Below are 26,381 nucleotides of genomic sequence, written 5' to 3'. Positions count from 1 at the left end.
CATAACAACTGCAACTGGAATGGCTCTGAGGACTAATTAATAAAATAATGTTCCATATGTGGTGAAGTATTCTAAATAATTAAAGCTCAAATGTGCCTTAGCAAATATAAACTGACCAATTTTTATATCTTTTGAATACATTATCCTGGCTTTTACGGTTCCTCATGACTTGCCTCACTAGACTGACTCGTTTTCAATGAAGTGTGTATTATCCTGGTCCAGATATATTTTTAAAACTGACTTCCTTTGTTTTACTTGAGCAGTCACTAAAGTGATATTTATTACTTGTCTACTCCTGTGATTAACCTAGAGAGAGTTTTAAAGGAGCAAATCATAGTGGGGAATTTCTAAGGAGAACTGCAATAAACCATGAGTTTATTTAATTCTCTTCATCCCACCCCAAATTTAAATGGAAATTAGGTCTTGATTATAAGAACACTGTAGGTAATGACTTTTTGTTTGCATTTTTACTAATGAAAGTCTTTGTCATTCGGTTTTCATCTTTCAATTTAAAACTCTCTGTAATTCCTTCCCTAGAGACCATTAAGGACACCTTCAAAGCTTCCTGAGATTTTCTGGTTAAGATTTAGACGGAAGTATTCAGTACATACATTATTAAAACAGTAGACAGAAAGCCATTATTGTGTGGATGCTGTTGACAAACGAAAGGGCTTGAATAAAGTAGTTTACTTATTCATTTGTCAGGTCATATATTATGCATGTTCAGTCTCCTCAGAAGTCACCACAAAGTGAGGGAGAGGTTCAGAAATTCAATAAAATTATCCTGAAATCACGTTGTAGATTATACGTTTATTTAAGCTAATTCTGTTATCAATGCTGGCCTGCTTCCTTTGGGTACATTTTAGTATGTGTGTTAGCTTGATGAGTTCCCTCATCAAGGGAATCCTTCTATTTCCACAGAAATAGAAAATGTCTTTAGGTGCCATTTGTGAACGTTAAGATTCAAGTCAGCTCTGTGTTACCAAATAAATGCATTGTTCCCTATCACCTCTGAAAAACAACAACAAAAAAAGTTGTGATACAGGGATTCATTCCAACATTCATTGGCCTAGCCTCTTGGAGTTTCTAAACAAGTTTGGTTCCCTTGCAAAGTTCACTGTTCGTTATCTACCTCTAAGATGCCTGCGTGACTAGGTTGGAGGAAATCGACATCTTTGTGATCGATTCTTCATCACTAATGGAGTAAGCTACTTTCATATCAGTTTGGAATTTTATGCAGTCATATTTAGAAATGCTGAATAGAAAAGATTTTAAATTATTTTTAGAACTACATTTCTAGCCATTTGAGGAAGTCTTCTGAAAACTAGCTATATCATCAAAACTTGAGAACAGAGTCATCTAGGATTTGCTACTTTTGTTTAATGACTATAATAAGATAAACTATGAATAGTTTACAAATTGACTTCTCTACCACAGTCCTCTTTATAACCGTGTGAAAATATTTTTGATATCTTGACAAATACTCTTAAAATAATATTTGCGTACTACTTTGCCTTTACAAAGCACTTTGACACACATTTGTTTAATTACAGATGAACCCCTGATCTTTTTATGTGTTCTTCCATTTCCCCAAAAAAATTATTTTAGGAAAAATTGTACCGTAACTTGGACTTCTAGAATTCATTGAGTCTTTCAGTAATTATTTGTTGAGTGCCTACTCTATGCCAGGGGCTGAAGGTACAGCAGTGAAGGAAACGAGACTCTGCCCCCACAGACCTTCAAATTTTAATGAGGGAAACACACAGTAAGCCGATACATTAATATATAAAATCACGTCAGGGGAATTCCCTGGCGGTCCAGTGGTTAGGACTCTGTGCTCTCACTGCTGCGGCCCCGGGTTCGATCCCTGGCTGGGGAACTAAGATCCCACAAGCCGTGCCGCATGGCCATAAAAAAAAAAAAAAAAGAACTAAAAACAATAAAGTAAAATCACGTCAGGTCAGTTCTGTGAAGAGACAATGAACAAAATAAGGATAGAGAAAGACTGAGAGGTAGTGGCCTACCTAAAGAGATTATAGTTGAGCAAAGGGCTGTGTGCGTGAGTGAGCCAAGCAAAGACCTTGAGTGAAGCATATTCTAGGCAGAAGGAGCAGCAAATGCAAAGGCCAAGATGTAAGAACAGGTTTGGGGTGCCCAAGGAATAGCGGGATGGGCTTAGTGGTAGGTTGTTGAGAGAGGCAAAGACCAGATAATGTGGTCTTTTCTGCCATAGTTTGGAGGTGGATTTTATTCTATGTGTATTGAGACATCACTGGAGAACCACAGACAGGAATGATGTGATCTGATTGATGTGTTCAGAAATGGACTCTGGCTGCTGTGTGAAGAAATGATGATAGGAGGAGCAAAACTGAAAGCAGGGAGAAAGTTAGGAGGGTGTTGAAGTCATTTAGGAAGGAGGTAATGATGGCTTGGACTGGAATGGAAATGATAGATATGATGAAAAATTATATGACCCAAGATAAAGTTTGAAGGTAGAGCTGATAGAACTTAAGATAGATGGGGTATGAATATGAGAGAAAGCAGAGATTCAGGGATGACTCTGAAGTCTGTGGTTTGAACAAATGGGGAAATGATGATGCCATTTATGGAAACAGGAAAGACTTCAAAATGATCATGGATGAGGGTGGTGTGTATGTGGAGAGAAACAGGAGTTCCACTTCTGGATTATGCTGATAGACAGAAACAAATGGCATGATTCAGAAATTATTCACCACTTACACTTGACAATCTCAAATTTTGGCCGAGCCTCTTGAGAATGGATATTAATTAATTTTTCACAGGATTTCCTGATAATCCATTTATCTACACTATTGCTTCAGAAAGAATTTCCAAAATTTAGGGTTTAGGCTCAACGACCTAATACCTAATTCTCTAAATGACCCTAGGAGCAGATTGAATTTTCACCAGTGATTTTTCAGGGTGAGCTCAGAGTTTAACAACATTATTGTCTGTAGGAAGTGACTTCCCCAGTGGTTGTTGGAAGCAGCTCAACCTTAGGATTAAGAGTCAAACAGCTGTGCACGATGCTGCGTGGGCACTAACTATTCCTCCACAGTATCACAGATCTGCAAGCAGGCTGGACTCTGTGCTAGCCCATGCCCTTGATCTCAGAGAACACAACTTTTTGTTTAAAAGACTTCCAAAAGATAAATCTCAACAGGAGCTTGTTAAACATATTTCCCCCCTTAGATACTCCAAAATGTTTTTTCACTCAGTAAAATTAGATATTTTTAAAAATAATTTCAGGCTTGAAATATGTCCATTGACTTTTTCAAACTTGCTTCAAATTGATTTAATCTCACTTATAAATTAATATTGTTGTTCATGTTGTTGACTGTCTGAAACAGTGCTTAGATGTACCTGAAACAATGGCTAGATGTGTCTGATACCATAATCCCTCATCGTCACTTTTCTTCAGAAGTAGAGTGAAAATAAGATAAACTTTTTTCATCTTGTCTAAAGATGATGATGTAGTCAAACTCACAGAAGCAGAGAGTAGAGAGGTGGTTGCGAGGGCCTGGGAAGAGGGGGAAATGTGGAGTTGTTCAACAAGTATAAACTTTCAGTTATGCAAAATGAGTAAGTTCGTGAGGTCTACTGTGCGACCCAGTGCCTGTAGGTAACAGTATTGTATCATGCACTTAAAACTTTGTTAAGTGGGTAGATCTCATGTTACGCGTTCTTGGCACAATAAAAAAAATAAAGATGATTATGACCTTTTCTTTATAGCCCATGTGTCCCATTTTCATAGCTTCTCTAATACCAACTATGTCGAATGAATATTAAGTGAACCCTTTGTCTTTCTGGGTTTTTTTGTTGCCACTTCTGGCAAATGTCCTTCTTCCTAAAATCCCTATGAACTTGTCTTAGATTCTTAGAGGCAAAATTTCTGGTACTCCAGTTAACCACATTTGGATCTTGCCTTTTTCCGTGATCTTGGTTTCAAATTAATTGAGCAATGTTTGTCCCTCAATCAGCAGTTAGTCATTAAAATATTTCTGACGTGCTTGAGACTCAATAAATACGGTGGCTCTTAAAATGAGGAAGGTCATTATGGCGAGAGAATGATTTCAGCAACGTTCTTATCAGAAGTAAAAACAATATAGGAGGCATACAGATAAGGTAGAAATAATATGGAAACTAGAATGATGATATAGGATGACAAAACTAAAATACCGATCAATTTGTGGAGATGACTGTGTTACTGTCCTTGTCCTGTGCGCACTCAGTGACCATTTGTTGAGATCGCTTTAACCGCCGTTGGATCACTTTATTTTTTTTCTTTCGTTTTTAAAAAATTGTTATTGGGGGTATAATTGATTTACAGTGTTGTGTTAGTTTCTGCTGTACAGCAAAGTGAATCAGTTATACATATAGGTGTATCTACCCCTTTTTAGATTCTTTTTCCATATAGGTCATTACAGAGTATTGAGTAGAGTTCCCTGTGCCCTGTACTGCACAGTAGATTCTTATTAGTCATCTATTGTATATATAGTAGTGCGTATGTGTCAGTCCCAGTTTTCCAATTTAGAGTCTGTCTGTTCTCTCATCTCCTAGCTAATGCAGGCTAGAGGAAAAGCCCAACCAGCAGTTCAAATAATGGAGCTTCCGAAAGTATGGACGTGAACATCTCTAGAGGAGAAATCACTAGGATTACGAAGGCAGGGTTAATAGGGCCTCCTCTTGAGGAGAATCCACCTAGTGACTCAAAGATTACTCTCGGCTTTGGCTCTGGAACATAAGAGTAGACCCAGAAAAACATCTCTCCGTTTCCCCCAGTTGACAGCATTCATTTTTTTCTCTCTCTTAATTCACGAAACCAGGCTTTCACCCTCGAGCACCGACTGCATCTAAATCCAGCTGGCCTCCCTATAACACACTCTGGTTTTCTACCTGGGTGTTCTGTTATTTATTCAACAGTATTTATTGATTATCTACTATATGCCAAGCTATGGCTATAATTCTTAGTATTAGTAATGAAAGACTATCTCAAACTGCCACCATGTAACAGGCCTGTGGCCAATTAATGATCTAAACGTGTTGATTATGGAATTTTAGAACTGGATGTTAGAACTTAGGTGAGGTACTTAGCGAACCTCTGCATTTTACAAACGAGGATGGGACGGCTCAGAGAGATTTTATGACTTGTCCTAGATCATGCAACCAGGTTTTGGCCCGGCCCAGACTCGAACTTTTGGTGTCCTGCTACTCAGGACAGTGCTCTTTTCACCACTTCAGTCTGCCTCTCAGGATGGTTCTGTAAAGTTCTGCTAATAAATGTGGAGATAACGTATAGTCATTCCTTCAGATTTCTGGTCCAAATGACACAGATATAGACTTGCCACTTCAGTGGGAATATAGGTAAAATTCAGCTCCGGGGCAACTATACACTGTACATGGTTGAAAGAGATCTGTTTTGAAAGGTAAGGGCTTTAACTTACATCCTTAGTTAATAGGACCACTGTCTCTAGGTGAAAGCAACATAGCTTGTCTCTCTGTAATGTCTGTACCTGTGCCCAGACTTCTCTTCCCGCCGCTCTCTTCTCTGAGGTATCTCAAGCAAGTCAGTATCTCACCCTTCATCCCCTCTATACATGGTTCTGAGCTACTATTTATGTATTATTAGGTATTTGTGGTAATAGTCACCCTAATTTTTTTTTCCACAAGTAGGACAGACAGCAAAAAAAAGAAAAAAGAATAATCAATGACTTGGTTCTTTATCACTTTCAGGTTTTTTATTTCTGATTTGCTTCATAGCCATTAGGATTTTCCACCTTTGTGGCTTCCAAATTTTTTGTAATTCAGAGAACTTTTATTTTTTTGTTCTTACTCACTTTCAGCCTGGCTTAAAATGAATGAACAGTGACTTGGTTCTTCTCTGTTACTTTCAGGTTTTTTAAGTTTCTCATTTGCTTCATGGTCGTTAGGATTTTCCACTTATGTGTCTTCCACATTTTTTGTAATTCAGGAAACTATAAGTTCTTTGCTCTTACTCAGTTTCAGCCTGGCTTAAGAATTTCAGGGTTTGGATTCTAAGTGACTAACGAACTGATGGCCTTAGGTACATCCTGACTTATCTGTACTTTACTTTGCATTGGTAAGACATTAATTGAATAAAAATATGCTTTTATACGAACATACCTACTCAGCCAAACTGTTGACTCCTTAAGGACAAAGATTAGGTCCCTACATCTGTACTACCTTATACATAATAGATTCAAAATAAATATTTGTGAATGAATGAATGAATCAGCAAGCAGTGAAGTCACCCAGTTGGTTAGTATTTGTGATGTATAAATACTGTCCATCAGACAGCGTAACCTTCACGATAAAATGGATTGACCTTGGGATTTGCTGCTGCTGTAATTCCGTAGTGCACGATTCAAATCAGTTACTTTCGTGAACCTTAAGAAGCTGAAGGAAAATTATCAGTATAGTATGCCTAACTTTTTCTCATTTGTGAGATAGGATATTATTTTCTTTTCACCGAGGTACTCTGCGTCTTTAGTAGTTCCTTCTAATTCTTCCACATCACTATTTCAGAGCCTTGGGCCTGGCTATCTTAAAAAGGGAAAAAAGAAGGTATGGGGGAAAAGATGGGTTTTAAAGAAAATAACTTCATCTGTTCCAAAGATTCAAGAAGTAAATATCTTAACATTTGAATATTGACATCGAATTAGCGTAAAGATGCACTCTGTATGTGTATGGGAGAAGGGCTTTATATCTGATAGCTTTTTCACATCAGCACATGAATGAACCAACCTGTCTGATTTAAAATATTAATTATAATCTATGAGACAAAAATCAGTATTGTATATGAGTATGTATTTTCCCCAGTGTCATTCAAATAGACTTTTTTTGAGAAACAAGACACTTATCAAAGAGTTAAGGCTCTTGACGTTGAATGTTGTCATTGCTTAAAAATGGCTCCATTTTCCTTACTTTTAAAACGCGGTGAAATGTTATAACATTCAGTGTATGGTAAGTTGATCAGATATTGAAAAATCTATTTTTCATTATTTTAATGCAACATCTTCATGGGGTTTTTTTGTTGTTGTCTTGTTGTTATTTTTACTACATAAGCCTCCCTCTTTTAAACTCCATGCTACAAGGACCAATGATATCCATTGCCTACAACAGAGTCTGGTACATAGTAGGTGCTCAAAATTTATTACATGAATAAATGGAAGAGGACCTTTCATATAACCATGTCTCACATGACGTTCCTATTTACAGTTTTTTTTCTCCCTTTTTTTCTGGGGTTTTTACAGTTGTTTTATGTGTGTGTTTAGTCTAAATCTTAAATTCTGAAGATACGGTCACTTAACCCTCTCTTCCATCTACTTTCTTTTCTTAATTTCTGGCAACGATGTGAAAATAATGGTGCTTATGTCTTTGTAACGACAGAACTTCCTTTGTCTTTTCTTTAGATTCATCTTAACCCTCAGTGACTCATATTTAAGAAATGAGCTGTGCGGCTGTGGTGGAGCTAAGCCCTTGGCAACAACTCGAGGGGCAAACAAGTGGTCTCTCACAATGGATGGGTGGTCCTTAGCCTTGAATTATTTGCTGTTCGGTTTTAACAGTGGAATTGCATCATCAAACAGTGTCTTGAACTTTTTCAGTTTGATGGGACCTTTAAGATCCATTTCCTTATTTGACAGACTTTGCTCCAATAATTATCTCCACTTTCCCCCGAGGTCTTTAATATATTCTTCTCTGCTATGGTGACCAACCGTCCTGGTTTGCCTGATGCTGTCCTGGTTTCAGCATTGAAAGTTCCGTGTCCTTAGTACCTGGCAAACAAGGATGGTTGGTTATCATCTTTCAGTCTGTGTTCAAACCATTCCCATCCTAAAAAGAACGTATCTCTCTTTGCCTTGCGATCCTCTCTGTCCTGTCCTCCTCTTTTCCCTGAAATGTTGTCACTTGAAATGCCTCCTCCTTCTCTCACTTACTCCCCAACTAAACCTGTTTCCAAGGCTACTGCCCTCCGCTGAAATGGCTCTCACCGAGTCTGATGAACACTTCTCAGTGCTCATCTTGCTTTACTTCTGTGTCATGATTGGACACTCTTGGTCACTTTATTCCTCTCAAACTCTCACTCTCTCTTCATTACTTTCACATTCCTTATTTCCCCCAGTCTTCACACCTATCCAATCCTTTTCAGCCTTTCATTGGATCCAGTTCCTCTGTCCGCCCATTACATTTGTATCTGTGTTCTCCAGAATTTTCTTTGTTCTCCAGAAATTCCTCACTCCACTGAGCAATCTCATCTACTTACGTAACTTTAATCCTTGCCTGTATGCATAATCGTAGGCACTCAGTGGATATTAGCGTAGTGAGTGAATGACTCCTACATCTCATTTCTTCTCCCTAAACATTGGATTCGAAACTTGTTTCCTGCTGGAAAGAATGTTACGTCTCCAAGCTGAGCATATCACATCCTCTTATTCTGTTCCCCATACAGACCCCCCTCATAGGAGCCTGGGATTTTAATATTCATCTTTATTAATTTTATGCTAAATGTGCACATGAGGTGTTCTGGATCAGAGACAGATCTCCTTGACCTACTTTGCAGTAAATATCATCACTACCTTCCACCCTCTGTTCAAGCCTTACCCCTAAGGAGACATGGTGAGATCTGATGAAAATTTTCTCACATGAGTGGCTGGGTGGGTGCTCCATAGGAAAGTAACCAGGAAAAAATGATTTTTCTCTGCTTATAAAGGAGAAATAAGCAATTGTCGTCTTCTCCCCCTGAAGGGGTCTCCTTGGAAACGTGATGGGCCTGAGTCCCAACTCCAACTTCTCTAGGAGCCAGCTAGCCCCACGCATCTCAGGTTTTACAACCTAGAAATGTCTCCGAGGTCTTGGCTTTATATTTTCGAAACGTAAATACCTACAGAGATAGCTACTCCAGTCTTTCTGACAACTTGGAGCTTAACCTAGGAAACTACTCCGGGCTATAACCATTTGACCCTCTGGATCAGAGAAATTAACTAGACAAATGACTACAGATCTAATTCCCATGGTATGGGAAGGTGTTCACGAGGCTAGAACTTTTTATGGGTGTACTGAGAAATCCAGGAGAGTTTATTTCCTCACTTTTAGTTGAATTGCACCCAGCGTTCACTCCTTTACTCAGCCTAGAAACTAGGAGTCATCCTTGCTCCTCCCCTTCTCTTCTCCAGCATCTATTCGGTTACCAAATTCCCACATCTCTACTCTCTAAACATTTCCTTACTCTGTCTGTCCCTTTTTTTGCCCTGGTACCATTGCCCCGGTTCAGATCCTCATAATCTTTCGCTGAATTCTTGCAATTGCCTCCTATTTTCTCTGATTCCATTTCTGTCCTTCTCAAATACATACCCTGTACTAATGTCAGAGAAATCTATTTGAAACGCACACATGCCCATGCCACTCCCCTGCTTACATCCCTTCAAAGGCTCCTGATTACCTATGAGACAGCACCTAGACTTCTTAGCAGGGTATATATGGTCATAGGTTGAGGTTCAAATCCTGACTTAAAGGTCTAATACAGTTTAAGATAAGAACAGTACCCTGCTTCATCTCTGGACATGTCTTCTCCTTGTACTTTATCTTCTAGAAGCACTGGCCTACTTGAGATAATTGCACACGCAGCGCTGAATTAGCCCTCTGTCTTTGCACCTGCATTTTCGTCTTCTTTCTTCTTCCTCTAACCTGCTTTTCCCTGGCTAACTCATCATGTTCATGCTTTAGAATTCTTCCTGAATACTATCTTCTCCAAGAAGCCTTTCCCAATTTCCTTTCCCGTATTATGCAGGCCTCTAGCACTTTCCACATTGTGTTGAAATTATTTACATGTTCGACTCTTCCACTATTTACTATACGTTCCTACACAGGAAGGGCTGTTTTGCATTCAACTTTGCATTTCTGGTCTTTAGTCTAACCACTGACACGTAGTGGTTCAATAAAGGGAGCCATTATTATTTTTATAATTAGTAATATCAGTATCAGCTTCCTATCGTCAAGTCCCAATGGAGAGACAAAGTAAAATAATAATTTCCTTGAAGCTAGAAAAGTTAGGTGTTTGAAAAAAAATACAGGAATACAAGAAATGTATACACGTATACATCACCCGTGTGTGAGTGCACACGCACGGACACAAACACAGAGATTACAAGTGAAATATTAGAGGGAAAATCAGCCTTACATGTAAGCAAAGTAAATAACCCACCTACTCTGTATGATTTCAAGGGTGCAAGAATATCCTGCTATACAGAAATTACATCCCTATCCACAGGCTGAATCCTAATGTTCCACTTAACGAATTTCATTATTTTGGCTCAAAAACCTTGCCTCTCTCTACTAAACTGTAAATAACTTGGAAGGTGAATCATTTTGCAAAGTATCAGACTCAGGATTCCTTTGAATGGTGAACACCATTAGGATTTTATTTATAAATGTGTCCTACATTCCACTTCTAGAGCACTCCTGTGACGTGATACATCTGAAGTTTAAAGGAGATACTGCTACGTTTTCTCCCAGTAACAGAGCACGGTTTAAATTCAATAGGCAACATTACTAAAGATAGGATAGAATTGAAAAAAGATATGAATAATGAGGCCCTAGATCAGGGCAATTATTATTCCTGTTGTTTTTGCCCTGGTCTTTTAGCATTTATGTGATATTTAATACTTTAATTAACATCTCCCCTTCTGAGATTGCCGAATCTGGGTCAATGACTATCTTCGCTGGTTTCAGAACATCTGTTAATTTATCCTGGCCTCTCGGCATGTCTCACAACCCTTAGCACTTGGTTATATACGAACTTTATTGTTTTCTTTGTTTCTAGTGTGTTAGTTTTCTCCCTTCTTTTGGTTCAGAAACTTCTTGAAGGCAGAAAGCGTGCATTTTGCTTTTCTTTTAATCCCCTGTATTAAAGAAGATTACAGATTAGAGATTAAAATCGATAACTAATTTAGATGACCTCAAAACACCTGTTCTAGGCTCACTCTTTTATAGAAACTTGTTCCCACAATTTCTACCTTCAGTATACCTCAAAACATTTCTCCTGTTTTCAAAGAAGTGACAATGGAAAATGTAATGGGTATTTTTCAAAAGCGTTGAGTTTTTACTTAGTTTTTTATTAGTTTATTCATTATTAGTTTTTATCAGTTTACTATTAGCACATCATTATGTTCATTGTCAGACGTTTCGACAGAATTAACTGGTGGTTATGAATTAGATCGGTTGTGTTCTTTTGGGTGTGTGTAAGTTTCATTAGCCCTGCTAGGCTCTTTTTTTTTTTTTTTGGTCTTCATTGCTGCGTGTGGGCTTTCTCTAGTTGTGGCGAGCAGGGGCCACCCTTCGTTGCGGTGCGTGGACTTCTCATTGTGGTGGCTTCTCTTGTTGCGGAGCATGGGCTCTAGTCACGCGGGCTTCAGTAGTTGTGGCACATGGGCTAAGTAGTTGTGGCGCAGGGGCTTAGTTGCTCCGTGGCATGTGGGATCTTCCCGGACCAGAGCTCGAACCCGTGTGCCCTGCATCGGCAGGCAGATTCTTAACCACTGTGCCACCAGGGAAGCCCCCGCTAGGGTTTTGGAATATATATCTTGCAACTTTAGCTCCAGATTTCCAGTTTGGTATTCAAGTTATATAAATAAATCACTCATCTTAATTAAAGGACGTTAACATATCTTGAAAGCTCCCCTATCCTCTCCAGAATAGTTTTACAAGCACAGTGTTTTCCTAATTAAAAGAAAGATCTGTCGAGCCTTCTTTATCATTTTATGACTGTCAGTTTATAAATAAAGGAGATAGAAATTGACCTGGGAATTTCATAACCAAGCTCTGAGCACCCAGGATTAATTTTGAGAAGAATGCCACAAGCCACATAAGCATTTCTTTTCATCTCATTTCACAGGCCTTCAAGAGGGAATTGAAAACGAAAGAACCTGTGATCATGAGTACTCTTGAGACTGTACGAATATTTCTGACAGAGCAGCCTTTGGAAGGACTAGAGAAACTCTACCAGGAGCCCAGAGGTAATTGAATGTGGGCCTGTAATAACATATTGATAGAAGGATCAGTGGTGACAGAGTGACCCATCCATTCTTGCTGGCAGTGTCTGGATAGCTCTCATATTTTCTAGGTTAAATAGAATCAATTCAAATTAAACCTTGATGTTGAAAAAGAAAAAGGAATCATAAAGCAGCATGCATAAATCTGTTCGCACATTCATAAATAAACATTAAAAGAGATTAGCGATCAATTATCGAAACATTTAGAAAATAATAAACAAAAGAGATAATCTGTGAGGAGGAAATTTATTGTCACAAAGACTACAAGCTAATTTTCAGTTTAAGAGCCTGCCTGAAGTAAATTAGAGCTTGTGGTGTGCATCCTAACGTTTTTCTACTCAATAGCTTAAATGAATCTTGGATTATCTGATTGATATAAAGTAGAACAGATTCACTCAGGAAGACACGACTTCAGATGTGCTAAACTATATCAAAATGTATGCCACAGTATAAAAGAGCCATTAATCAGTAGGTTGGCCTCTTATTAAAGTGTACTCTTTCTTTTTTCCAGTGTGACCTTTTCAACAATGTTTTCTTTTTTTTAACACGAAAATGAATGTGGCCTAAAACCTTGTTGTCTTACCAATTTAGAGCTGCCTCCTGAGGAGAAAGCCCAGAATGTCACACGGCTCCTACGAAAGCAGGCTGAGGAGGTCAACACTGAGTGGGAAAAATTGAACCTGCACTCGGCTGACTGGCAGAGAAAAATAGATGAGGCCCTCGAAAGACTCCAGGAACTTCAGGAGGCAACGGATGAGCTGGAGCTCAAACTGCGCCAAGCCGAAGTGATCAAGGGATCGTGGCAGCCCGTGGGCGATCTCCTCATTGACTCCCTCCAAGATCACCTCGAGAAAGTCAAGGTACCATCTACTGCTTGGCTTCGGGGCCCTTTGAGAGATTCAAAACAGGTTCTAATCTGAACTCATTTGCAGTATTTTCTTCTCACCAAGTTAAAAATAGGGCCCTTAAACATTCGAAATCTTTCACAAATTCAAAGTCTTCTGGCACATGGTATTTTCTCTAAGAGAAGACAGTGATCTAATCATGTCTGTCTTCAGTAATATAAAATGAAATCTTAAGTTCCAGGGCAAAAAAATCATTTTGATTTTGCTATCAGGGAGTTAACTTAAGTGTACTAAAATTGTCTGATTTACATGTGTATGTGTGTGTGTATTTGTGGTTCTTAGTATCAGAGTAGGGAAAACTACAACATTTAATCAAGAGCCAGGAGTCCAGGTTTGGGCCTTTTTGCTGACTGAATTATGTGACTTGGGTGAGTTGCGGTACTGTGAGCTGAGACCAACCAGTAATGCTGCCCTTCCCTGAGAAGGCAATGCGTATAATAGAATTTTGAGTTGGATTAATCCACTGCAGATATTAGGAAATGTCACTCTATATTTGGAATACTGTCCATGAGACCAAAATTAAGTTCCTTTGTGGCACGGAGATGATAAATGTATTTATAAAGAAAAAAATATACATATTTAGGAGTATCCTTTTGAAAACCAGCAACTTGAAACATCTTTTGTCTATTTATCTAGTGTCAAAACTAACCAAAGTCCTCCAAAATCCAAATGCAGAAGTGAAATCCTCACCTGCATTTGGCATGTTTACCAGCCCCCTCATTCTGGAAGGTCTCTTCTCCCTTGGCTTTCATGACACTGTTTCATCCACATTCTTCTTCTTCCTTTATTTTCCTCAGTTCTGAAACTCTACCCCACCTTTCAGATGTTGGTACGCCCAAGTTTCTAACGTTAGCTCAGTTCCCTTTTTATTCTATAAATCCCTTAGCTCAGTTCTCTTCTTATGGTATGAATGCTCCCAGTCTGAAATGGCATGGATGGTGACAAATCTAAATTCCTAGTCTGAGTCTCTTTTCTGATCTGCTAACGCATATGCCATTAGAATTGAAATGCAACCGTTCTGAAAGCAAGTCCCTTTGTCCTCCTGTTTACCCATTCCCCTACCGATATCCCTTTTTACCTGCCCTTTCTTCTGTGTTTCCTATTTCAGTTAATGGATCATAATCCAACAAGTTGCTCAGGCTGGAAACTTGAGGTCCATCCTGAAATCCTTCTGCATTTTCATTGACTGCACTTGATTGCTCATTTTACCTCAGAATATCTCCTTTATATTTTCTTTCCTCTTTTCAACCAACGTCCTGTTCTAGTCCCCAGCACCTGTATACAGTCAGGTTGTTTTATTATACATCCTTAAATCCCATTCCCCAGTCAGTGCCGCTGGCATATCACAAACACTGCATTTTAAATATTTGGCTAGTGAATGAATGAACGAACCGTTTCTTTATTGATATTTCTGTATTTCCATTCTTTCCCAACTCTAATCCAAACTCTTTGCAGGAAGCTGCCTGCCTGACGACGAAGTCCGGTGAACGCAGAGGGCAGGTGGCCCTGTTTCTTCCTAGCCCTGGCTTAAATTTCTGACTGTTGCTCCTGTCCTCTAGGCCATTCAGGACACACTGACCACACCCCCCTTTACACAAATATGCCATCTTTTTTCATAGCTCTCTGCCTTGGCATATGTTCTCTCTGCCTGGATCAGCCCACCTTACCTGCCTGGTGAACTTCCACTCAGCCCTCAAGGCCCAGCTCAGAGGGCATCTGCCCTTAGAGTTTTCCCTGTCTTCCACCCCCAACTCCCGCCAAGCAGAAGGAACTGCCCTTCACTCAGTGCTTTCATAGGTCACCACACATGCTTAAATTGTCACACTTAAGCTTCACATATATTGTGGCAAGTCACTTCTGTATTTTTTTTCTTCCATGGAAAGTAAGTGAGGTTCCTAAGGGCAAGGATCATGCTGTACGTCTTTGAATTCACAGTTCCTAGCACAGTGCCAGCAACATATAAGGAATCCAGTTCAGCTTCTTTATTCCTTCACCCAACAGTTGTTTGTGAGCTACTGTAAAATGTGCTATACATGTAGTTATAAATGAGACAGACTCGGTCTTTGTCCTCGTGAAGCCTACAGTCTAGTGTTGAATTGAAAAGCTCTTCATTATAATAGTAGGTGAAGATTTACAAGGAGATGAAAAATTTGACTATAACTTCCAAAATATCTTCACTGACATTCTATGACCCCATGTCTAATATTTAAAGCAATGGTTAACATCTCTGTGTACATAAAAATTAATGTTTTGAAATGTATTACCTATTTAGCATTAAAAATACTGAATTTTGTCCAAAAATATAGGAACTAAATTCTTAAAAAATTTCCCCCAAATGGCAAATAAAAGAATGTCCCGAAGGAAGTAAATTAGTTAATAAGTCAAGTGGCTGAATGTCTAGGCTTTAGAGCAGACATAAAGGATTCATTCTGAGCCATATCTATCACACAGGAGCATTAGCAGGATAATGAATATGGATGGAGAATGTATACAGCATGACTTAATAACAAAAACTAACTAGAAGCAGAACAGCTCAAATATCAGCTGGTCCTTACCCAACCCTATTTGCAGTCTTCTTTTCAGTTCCCCTCTCTCACCTGTTCTTGATCCTATGACGAATTTCATTTCCCATATACCCTAATTGGTAAGACCCCTCATTCTGATCCCAATAATAACAAAACATATATACATTAAACGTTTGTTTAAAAAGAGCTTATGGGACTTCCCCGGTGGTCCAGTGGTTAAGACTCTGCCTTCCAGTGCACGGGGCACGGGTTCCATCCCTGGTCGGAGACCTAAGATCCCACATACTGCGGGGTGCGACCAAAATTAAAAAAAAGAATACGTGTGTACTGGTCATAACAGATTATTTTGGTTTCTGAACCAGTATTGTACAAATATTTTATGCATATCTTAAAACTATAGATTATATGAATTCATATATATTTATTTCCCTTCAGTAGTTCCTCTTCATTTTGCAATGGGAATGAAAACCCATCTTTTTTCTGTTGCATCTCAGTGGTACCAGATTTGAAACCCTGAAACTTTCGTGTTGGTGGTTTATAAGGAGTGAATTCTATTAACTAAAACTTACTTTGAAAAGAAGAAGAAGAGTACTGAAAACCACTATTCCCATTTTTCTACTCAGCAGTTTAAGCCCTCAGAGGCTCCACGCTGTAGGGAACTCCAAACGGATAGCTAGGCAGGTAGCCAGAAGAATATTTTATATACCCGTCTCAGTTTGTTTTCATCACCCCAGTGACTGTCTTATAATATCCACCTCCATTCGGATCTCATTTGTTAAAGAAGTTGTTATTTAAGTAACTGTGGAATGTGTGTTTCTGTGGGATTTAGCATTACCTCATTTCATTAGCAAATGCGGCTTTTGGGTTTGGAGAATGGATAAAACAACTAAGTCCTGGGACACTATGGATATGGCGTTATTACTAGTAATCATCTTTAGGACAGTGGACATAAAATAAATCAAGAGAAAGGAACATAATGTTAATATTGACTATTCAGCTCACTAAGAGAATCTCACCCTTCCAAATATAGCTTCATAGGAATAACCACTAGAATAAAATTTAAATTTTAAATGCCTCTTTATTTTTAAAATTCATGATTCATACTGCTTATCAAATATTTTAAGGGCAGAATCATGATTTCTCACTTTACTGGAAATAACACCAATGCTTATGTGACTATACAAATGTTCTTACTTTCCTTGTAGTAATGGGGAATGAGAATAACTCCTGGAATCACTAAGCGTTCTACATAGATCTGTAAGTGGACCATATGTAGCTTTTAATAAAGTAGAACAACTTTTGCAACTAAAGTCTACATATGACATTTTTGTTCTTAAGAACAATTCCTGTGTGAAAAAGTTCGTGTGAGTTGTTGTTTTCCCCAGTTGTCTCTTTGTCCTAATCTACCATGGTTTTTTTTTTAACACAGATTGCTACATCATTCTTAAGCCGGAAACATTTCACTGCCCTTAGTTTGCCAGTTGACTTGAAACACAGTTTTTCACACACCATGATTAGGCTATCCCAGGCTGCCGTCTTGGGATATGCAAATTTGTCACATCTATGTAGTTATGCATTTTACGTTTTTGTTTTGTTTTTTAATCAGACTTGCAACTTACATTTTTTACTATGAAAAGTCAAGGACAGGGACTCTGTGAGTTTTTCCTTAAAGTTCTTACAACAAAATATTTTAATTAGACCTTTTTGGAATTATAATTGAGAATAATGTAGTGATGTGTGTAGTAGAAGAGGAACTATGATGATGAAGCCACCATGCCATCCTGACTGACTTTATGTGCAAACATTCACATCTAAAAATGTAAGAAGAGGGCTTCCCTGGTGGCGCAGTGGTTGAGAGTCCGCCTGCCGACGCAGGGGACGCGGCTTCGTGCCCCGGTCCGGGAGGATCCCACTTGCCGCGGAGCGGCTGGGCCCGTGAGCCATGGCCGCTGGGCCTGCGCGTCCGGAGCCTGTGCTCCGCAACGGGAGAGGCCACAGCAGTGAGAGGCCCGCGTACCGCCAAAAAAATAAAAAAATAGAAACAAAATAAAAATGTAAGAAGAAAACTGGCAAATGCTTCTCTTCAGACTACCTGTGGCTTGGTTTATCTGAGAAATTTGTCAAAGAAATGCTATCTCAGAATTTGACATTGAGAAAACCAAGTATGTTTCCTCCTGATAGGGAATGTGAAATGTGATGTAACGTATTAGAATTTCATATTCACCTTCGGAAGCCGGAAGCTTTCAGCCATGTTCACGTAACTATATCTTCCCTTACTGTTTTTCTCATCTTAACCCTGGTTCTAATATGTTATTATTATTTTATCAATTTTGTTACATTTGTCATTTATATGAGTTGACCTTAAATCCTTTCTTATATATGAGCTTTATAGAGAAAGTTCATAATCCTTTCTTACAGAGATAGGGGATGCATGGTTAGACAGAACCATCACAGAGCAGCCCTTAAAATGATTCAAAATACGTAAGCTCTCCCCACTCTGAATAAAGGATCGATATCTCCGCAAGGAATAAGGTGTACTACCTGTAGTAGGAAAAGGAAAGCTTAGTAATATTTTGTTAATTGTTATTGGCTACAAATGAATTGCTCTGTGGAGGCTTTTGTTATCGTTTTTATACGAATGCTATGTGTGCTATGTAAGCCTTTGATGGAGAAGAAAACGCAAACAAAAAAGATATAATCCTTTATAAATCTGGGTTAAAAATGGAACTGATGCCTGTCCTATGGAGCAACTAGGGTTTTATCTAGTTTTCAAAGCACACAATTGTGATTTTTTAAAGCATCGGGTTTGGCCTTTCATATCTGTGAATATATCTATAAGAAGGCATATTATAGTAACTCTCACTTATATACTTCAAAAGTATAGTATTTATTTTTTAGTAGAATGGTCATTGTTGGCCTAACTAGAGCTTAGAAACTAAAGTAGGAATTAATCATCTTAAATTTCCTAACCAAATTATTTGTCCGATGTAAAACTAAGTGTAAGTTAGTGTTGCCAGGAGAGCTTATTACTTAGTTGCCATGTATTCGCTCTCATTTCCTGCTTTGTTTATAAAGTTAAAGGCAAGTTACTTAGGGTAGCAATGTCAAATCACGTTCCTTACCCAAGGCATCTGACTTTAGAGAGCGCTGTGTGTGTTTTTAAAGCCCCTACCTTGATTTAGGCAAACAGAGCCTTCGTTTACCATGCTATTCCCATCCTGCCTTTGAAACTTCTGAAAAGGCAGTGCAGAGTAATTGTTTCAGACATCTGATTAGCATACTTTGAAGTGCATATAAGTTCTTTTTCAGTTTCATTTGAACCCCAGCTGTCTTCACCGAAGTCTATAATCAATCTGAATTAAGTTGTCCTACTTCTCCTAATAAGTCTCTTATTAAGCTCTGCATCAGCCTCTTAGGGAGACTTAAAAGCTGATTCATGTAGAATTGCCATTTTCTACTAATTCATTTGTCAGCTCTCCAAATTTCAAGGAAAACAATTGCAAAGACTATTAATTTGGCTCTTCATAAACAACTTACGTAAGTGTGGTATACATTGGAACCAAGCAAATGATTTAAAACAGTGGGTAGGAGGAAATAAGTTGATGACATTCAACACTGCTTTCTTTTTGACTTTTTTTTTTTTTTTTTTTTTTTTTTGCGGTACGCGGGCCTCTCACTGTTGTGGCCTCTCCCGTTGCGGAGCACAGGCTCCGGACGCGCAGGCCCAGCGGCCATGGCTCACGGGCCCCGCCGCTCCGCTCCGCGGCATGTGGGATCTTCCCAGACCGGGGCACGAAGCCGTGTCCCCTGCGTCGGCAGGCGGACTCTCAACCACTGCGTCACCAGGGAAGCCCTTTTTGACTGTTTTGAGATGCCCTCCACATTCAAAGCACAAAGCCATTTGTTTACTAAGAGAAACATCCTTCTGCTCTTACTTTCATAAATAAGATAATTACTGAGTGAACTTTGCTTAAAGGTAGGAAGAGGCTTTAGAATAGTAGGAAAACGCACATGTTCTTTTTATTACTGAACTTATTTTAATTTGGACTTCTTTGTATTCCTTTGATGGACTGTGATAAAAGAAGGAGCTAGAATTGGTTGCCATTGTTACTGCATTAAATCAGAGTTGTACAGCTCTTCTTCTGGTCATGGAATATTTAGGAGAACGTGGCTAATCAGAATATTCAGCTAATGAGTTCATCTGACATTATTCTACTAAAGAAATATTTAATTAGATAATAAAAATTCCTCCAGAGAATATCACCCTCCCTACTATTTGAAAACAACCATGTCAAAAACTGATCCTTTAATATGCCAATCCTGTTTACTGTGGATTTATTCCGGAAGCTTTGTTTGTGGCTGGTACTGATTATAAACAGTATTCCTCAAGCCTCTTGGGTGATAAAAGACTATTCAAAACAAAAACTTAAGTCATATAGTGTCAGCATTAACAGATCTAAAAACTCAATCATTCATTCATCTATGATACGGTTAAAACCTGTACTCAGAGAAATCTGATCTCATTACAGAGTGTGAATGTTTATTTCATGAATAAAATCGTATTGGGAGTTGTTATATCAATGGCATCTTAGTTTTCCTGAGAATATTATTATTTAGCACCAAGCCGAGAGAGCAAGAATTTGTATTAGCTTGCATGTATGGGTGTCTGTAACACATTAACTAGAAACAGTTTTAAAATGTGAGTTATTTAACTAAAATTCCATATTTCCTTAGAAGATGGGAGCACACAGTCAGTATGTATTTTTTTATTTCATCTTTATTGGAGTATAATTCCTTCACAGTGCTGTGTTAGTTTCTGTTGTACAGGACATGGAAGCAGCCTAAGTGTCCAGCAACAGATGAATGGATAAAGATGATGTGGCACATATGTACGATGGAATATTACTCAGCCATAAAAAAGAAACGAAATTGAGTTATTTGTAGTGAGGTGGATGGACCTAGAGTCTGTCATACAGGGGGAAGTAAGTCAGAAAGAGAAAAACAAGTATCATACATTAACGCATATATATGGAATCAGTATGTATTTTTATTCTCCTTTGACATCTACCAAAGTTGCGACAAGTTTAAACTTCACAATTATGTTACTCTCCTACCAGGAGCACAACAAGGAATGACTTAAGAACAAATAGCCCAAGGAGTGGGCGCCTATTGTGTTCCCGTCATACTTGGCAATTACAATTTTTAGAATTACACAGCTAACATTGACACCAATATTATGCCTTATGCAATCTTACCTTAACTAAGTTAAGCCATGGCATTGAGTAGTTGTTCTTGGTTAACCAATTTTCTGAGTATTATGGGAACACATGTGCCTATGGTACTAATGTAACTCTTATTTTAATGGGTCCTGAGAAAAGTAAACTTTTTCAAAAAGGATCTTTCCATACTAAACTAATATTTTTAGTTATAGCTTACAATTACTACGGATTTTTCTATCAACAGTACTTGTCAAAAGCGGTGCTTCTCAAACTTTTCTACTTCAGGTCTCTTAATGGCCAAGGGGATGGAGCTGGGTATCCTCCCCTTCCACCTGTTTACCTCCTTTTCCCACGAGCATGAGTCTTCTGTGATGTTTATTTTTTAAACCTCATTTCAATTTTGTAGTCTTCTCCAAAATGGATTTGTTATGTTTTAATATAAAGATGTTTTTCTCCAACATATTAAGCGAAATGAATCCTCCAGTGTATTCATCTATGGGTATGAAAGCATAATTTGAGAAGCATGATAGAAAAAAATTGCCCAATTTGTGCTGGCTTCATCTTTTTCCAACAACTTCTTTCTTTTATGTGCACATACACAAAGAGTAGATCCTTGCCGTTTCAAATGTATCGTTCGCACTTTCATCTGATCATTGTGATTCAAAAGGTCCGTGACATGTAGCTCTTTGTGATTTTGAACATATATTCCTTGAGGCTTTTGTGCAGCAGTCACTTAACTAATGATTTAACTGGTGTTATAGGTCAGGTTCCCTGGAAGCAGACCCTGAGAACAGGGGTCTGGGTGCACAGGGTTGGTAGACGGGCTGCTTTCGGGAGAAGCCTGTGTGGGAGTTGCGGAAGCATAACAAGGAAGATGAAAGAGTCGAGCAAGCATGCCATCTCAGGCAAAATCTAGCTTTGTGTCTTGATTCAAATGGAGAAAGCTCTGGAGTGTGAACCACACAGCAGAGCTGGTCTTTTATACCCCAGCCAGTCATTGTATGCTAGTAAACATTTATCCGCTAGCTCTGAGTGTTTTCCAATTGTCGTGGTGTAAATACCGCCACCGTGGCTGATTCAAGCTACCAACGTGACCTCACCGAAGGCAGACTTGGGAAGAGACACACACAATTGACTCTTGGGCTCTGCTCCAGCACACCACTGGCTGTGGCCCACCACTAGAGACATGAGTTACCTCCCAGGCCAGGAGTGTGTGTTACCTCCTGGGATAGGGGGCTCCCGTCAGCAGAGATCGCCTTTCTGAAGAAGAGAAGCAGCTGTGAGACATTAGTAGGCGACCATCATAGCAGCTGCGGGATGGATGCACAGGCCAGGAAAAGTGTCCCCTACAGCCAGTAAGCGAACCTAGTAGTCCCCTCAGTCTCCGTGTCTCAACATGGCCCTTTCAATGCTGTTTTGTTCTTGCACGTGCAGTAATTCTTTAGAGGTGATGAAAATTTTGTTTCTTTGTGAAAAATCTACCCTCCCCCTGCCCAACCTACCTCCTAGGTACTTATTGGATTTGGTAATAGAAGAGAAGAGTTAATGGAAATGTCTAAGAAAGTAGTGATTGTTAGTAAAGAAAATGGCTTTATAAGCAATTTTGGCTTTATAGTTATATCATCTCTAAGTGTCTCTATTGATCAGATATTTGTCAATTTGAGGATTCTAGGTATTCAGACATAAGTCATTGAGAATGTCAAGAATTTTCTGTGCCAGTGACTCTCACCTTAGCGTGCATCAGGATCACCTAGAGGGCTTGTGGAAACCCAGACTGGTGAACCCTTTCCCCAGAGTTTCTGGCTCACGCGGTCTGGAACAGGGCTAAGAACCTGGTCCAGGGACGCTTTGAGAAACATCATTCTATAGTAAAACTACAGTATATGTATAAATATATAAATACATATTTGTTTATTGTTAGTAATTCTCCAATCATAAATAATAAATATATCATTTGTTATTTCTTTTATATTTAAAGACATCCAGAACATTTAATTTAAAAATGGATGCAGGCACATGGCCTCCTGTGAGAGTGATTGATAGTTGAGGTCGGGAGCAGAGTTTCACTCTGAAACCTTGAAGTGAATAACGGCCTACTCTTTCTGAATCTCTCTTGTGAAAGACGTTCACAGTTATTTATTCCAGTTTTTCTTGTTGGTATTTTAATGGCACTCATACAATTTTTGAGTTGCTTCAAAAGACTTAGAACTTAACTTGCCTTCCCACTCTTAATACTTTAAAATTAAGATATTTAGTCACATAATATTCACTCTGTTTAAATGTTATCATATTTACCAATAAAAGCAATTAAATTTTAAAATACTCCTCATAATTTTCTGCCAAACATACTGATTATAAACAAGTACTTTACAGAGTTTCTGAAGTCGAGGCCATTCAGAATAGTTGAGACTATTCAACCTTTAAAAATTAAAACCTGCTTGCTAGGTGTGAATAGCTGATAACTTATTCAGGACTTCCTACATTTTCTAATTTATCTTGTCAGGCCACTGAGGCTCTGTGTTCATGATGGGAGGGTGTATGTTTGTGTGTAGAAATGGGGATGGATATGGGGTGAAACTGGGAGAATGACTGGGAGAAAGTAGGAAATAGTCTTAACTGCAGTAACTGGGGAAGAGGGATTTTTTTCCCCCGGAAGGTGGTGCAAAATCACTCTGTTAAATGCCTGTGAAAAAGTTTATGGTTTTGGTATAGGGTGAGTGGTATATGTGATGCAAATTATGGGTGAAATATAATAGCAACAAATATGTTAAAATATGCTTTAACATTAAACAAGCAATATTTAAAACAAACGCTCCCCCTTATCCTGAAATCTTGGGGGGATAGGGGGATGGAAATAAAGGAAATTTTGCATTAAAAGTAATTTGATTAATGTTTGATGTAAAAATGAAATAGCTATGTATAAACCCACTCAAGTATACATTAAATAATTGAGTTAACTGAATTAGACAGAGTAAGGGCACATTGATTTTCAATGTTTTCAAAAATTGGTCCACATATCACTGTTGTGTTTTTGTTTGTAAGCTTCAATATTTATTAAGTTTCCACAGTGTGTTCAGCCCTGAAATGTCAAACTCTCTTAACCAGAATGAGGCTGGAGAATGTAACACTAAGATAGATTTCTTCTCCTTTTAAAGAATTGATTTTTTATGGTGAAGTTTTTTTCTTCATATGGTTAAGAGCCTGCTGGTCCTATTTCAAAACACTTATTTTTAGAAGTCTTGTTCCCTGAGATGCCACATTATTATAGACTCAGTGGGCTCATTTGGAACTTTTCCCTATCAATATTCAAATTGTATCATCGTGATCTTAACATGGCACATTAAGCAAGTTAGCAAAGAGAATAAAGTCAGTTTATCAGCAACATATGCCGAAGTATATTGATTAAATAGAAACTAAAGTAGATGAGGGGTAAGCAATGTATTGGTTTGGTTTTCGGAACTAGTGACAAGCCACCACTGAGTTTCATTTTATTTACTTATTTTCCTACTCTTAAAGGCTTTTACCCAGTTTGGAGTCTGTACATTGCTGTGAACCTAAATCTTATTAGCTCTCATTCAATGATATACCCATTGAATTGCCCCGTGGTTTCAGGCCCTTGTCTGCCCAAGGTCAAGTAGGCCACATGCACCAACATTTCACCTCCTTCCGCCACTACTTGTCAGTTAGCCCTTGGCTTCCAGTATTTCCAGCAGAGAAAGGCTAAAGCCAAAATAGAATGGTTCATTGTTTTCAACTTACACAAACCCCATACTACAAGGGTTATCCAATATAATGGTGAATTTTGTACATCCAATAAAGCATAAGGTTAGAAGAAATATAAGCTAAACAAATGAGCATAAGTTCTATTGATCCTTTGACTTACACAGTGAATAAAATATTACCTTTGGAACCACCCTGACATTTTGTTATAAAGGTTAAAGGAAGATGTTTACAGGGTTGTCTCAGTGTAAAAATTGCCTGCAGGTTGGGATTGAGTGTCCTGTGCAAGATGGGTCTTAAAGAAATCTGACCCCCTTTGACTTTCAAGAAAACCTTGAATTCTTACTGAAAAGACTGTGGGATATTTTTTTAAAGATTTTAAACCCTTATTTCAACTGAAATAGTACTCCTCTTTAGATAATCAATACAGCATCATTCCTACAGATTTTTGAGGATACTAAGTCACACTTTTTTTTTTTTTTGGCCACGTTGTGCAACGTGTGGGATCTCATCTTAGTTCCTGGACCAGGGATTGAACCCGTGTCCCCTGAGGTGGAAGCACGGAGTCTTAACCACTGGACCGCCAGGGAAGTCCCACGCTCCTTTTTTGCAAAAGTAAACAGAAACCTATTACTGTTAAAATCTGGTATCTTTTCCCCACACCCCCTCCAGCATTTATTGTCGGTAGATTTTTTGATGATGGCCCTTCTGACCGGTGTGAGGTGATACCTCATTGTAGTTTTGATTTGCATTTCTCTAATGATTAGTGATGTTGAGCATCCTTTCATGTGTTTGTTGGCAATCTGTATGTCTTCTTTGGAGAAATGTCTATTTAGGTCTTCTGCCCATTTTTGGATTGGGTTGTTTGTTTTTTTGATATTGAGCTGCATGACCTGCTCGTATATTTGGAAATTAATCCTTTGTCAGTTGCTTCGTTTGCAAATATTTTCTCCCATTCTGAGGGTTGTCTTTTGGTCTTGTTTATGGTTTCCTTTGCTCTGCAAAAGCTTTTAATTTCATTAGGTCCCATTTGTTTATTTTTGTTTTTATTTCCATTTCTCTAGGAGGTGGGTCAGAAAGGATCTTGCTGTGATTTATGTCAAAGAGTGTTCTTCCTGTTTTCCTCTGAGAGTTTTATAGTGTCTGGCCTTACATTTAGGTCTCGAATCCATTTTGAGTTTACTTTTGTGTATGGTGTTAGGGAGTGTTCTAATTTCATTCTTTTACATGTAGCTGTCCAGTTTTCCCACCACCACTTATTGAAGAGGCTGTCTTTTCTCCATGTTGGTGGGAATATAAATTGATACAGCCACTATGGAGAACACTATGGAGGTTCCTTAAAACACTAAAAATAGAATTACCATATGGCCCAGCAATCCCACTACTGGGCATATACCCTGAGAAAACCGTAATTCAAAAAGAGCCATGTACCACAATGTTCATTGCAGCGCTATTTACAATGGCCAGGACATGGAAGCAACCTCAGTGTCCATCAACAGATGAATGGATAAAGAAGATGTGGCACATATATACAATGGAATATTACTCAGCCATAAAGGGAAACGAAATTGAGTTATTTGTAGTGAGGTGGATGGACCTAGAGTCTGTCATACAGAGTGAAGTAAGTCCGAAAGAGAAAAACAAATACCATATGCTAACACATATATATGGAATCTTTAAAAAAAAATGGTTCTGAAGAACCTAGGGGCAGGACAGGAATAAAGACAGAGATGTAGAGAATGGACCTGAGGACACGGGGAGGGGGAAGGGTAAGCTGTGACAAAGCGAGAGAGTGGCATGGACTTATATACACTACCAAATGTAAAATAGATAGCTAGTGGGAAGCAGCGGCATAGCACGGGGAGATCAGCTCGGTGCCTTGTGACCACCTAGAGAGGTGGGATAGGGAGGGTGGGAGGGAGA

At 38.7% G+C, this 26,381-nt stretch overlaps 1 protein-coding gene across 1 annotated transcript in view; it reads left to right on the top strand.

The window, feature by feature from the left end:
* The window catches only part of DMD (dystrophin), a 2,107,962-nt gene that overhangs the window by 1,737,815 nt on the left and 343,766 nt on the right, over window positions 1-26,381 (top strand). Inside the window, exons 58-59 of the mRNA XM_029240038.1 lie at window positions 11,933-12,053; window positions 12,681-12,949. Coding sequence (XP_029095871.1) covers window positions 11,933-12,053; window positions 12,681-12,949 — 390 coding nt within the window. The remainder of the gene's footprint in view (window positions 1-11,932; window positions 12,054-12,680; window positions 12,950-26,381) is intronic.

Source organism: Monodon monoceros, unplaced genomic scaffold (assembly GCF_005190385.1).
Source record: "Monodon monoceros isolate NGI ecotype Baffin Bay Population unplaced genomic scaffold, NGI_Narwhal_1 Super_Scaffold_22, whole genome shotgun sequence".
In the NCBI taxonomy this organism is placed as follows: Eukaryota; Metazoa; Chordata; class Mammalia; order Artiodactyla; family Monodontidae; genus Monodon; species Monodon monoceros.
This window is presented reverse-complemented; position numbering and strand designations above follow the sequence as displayed.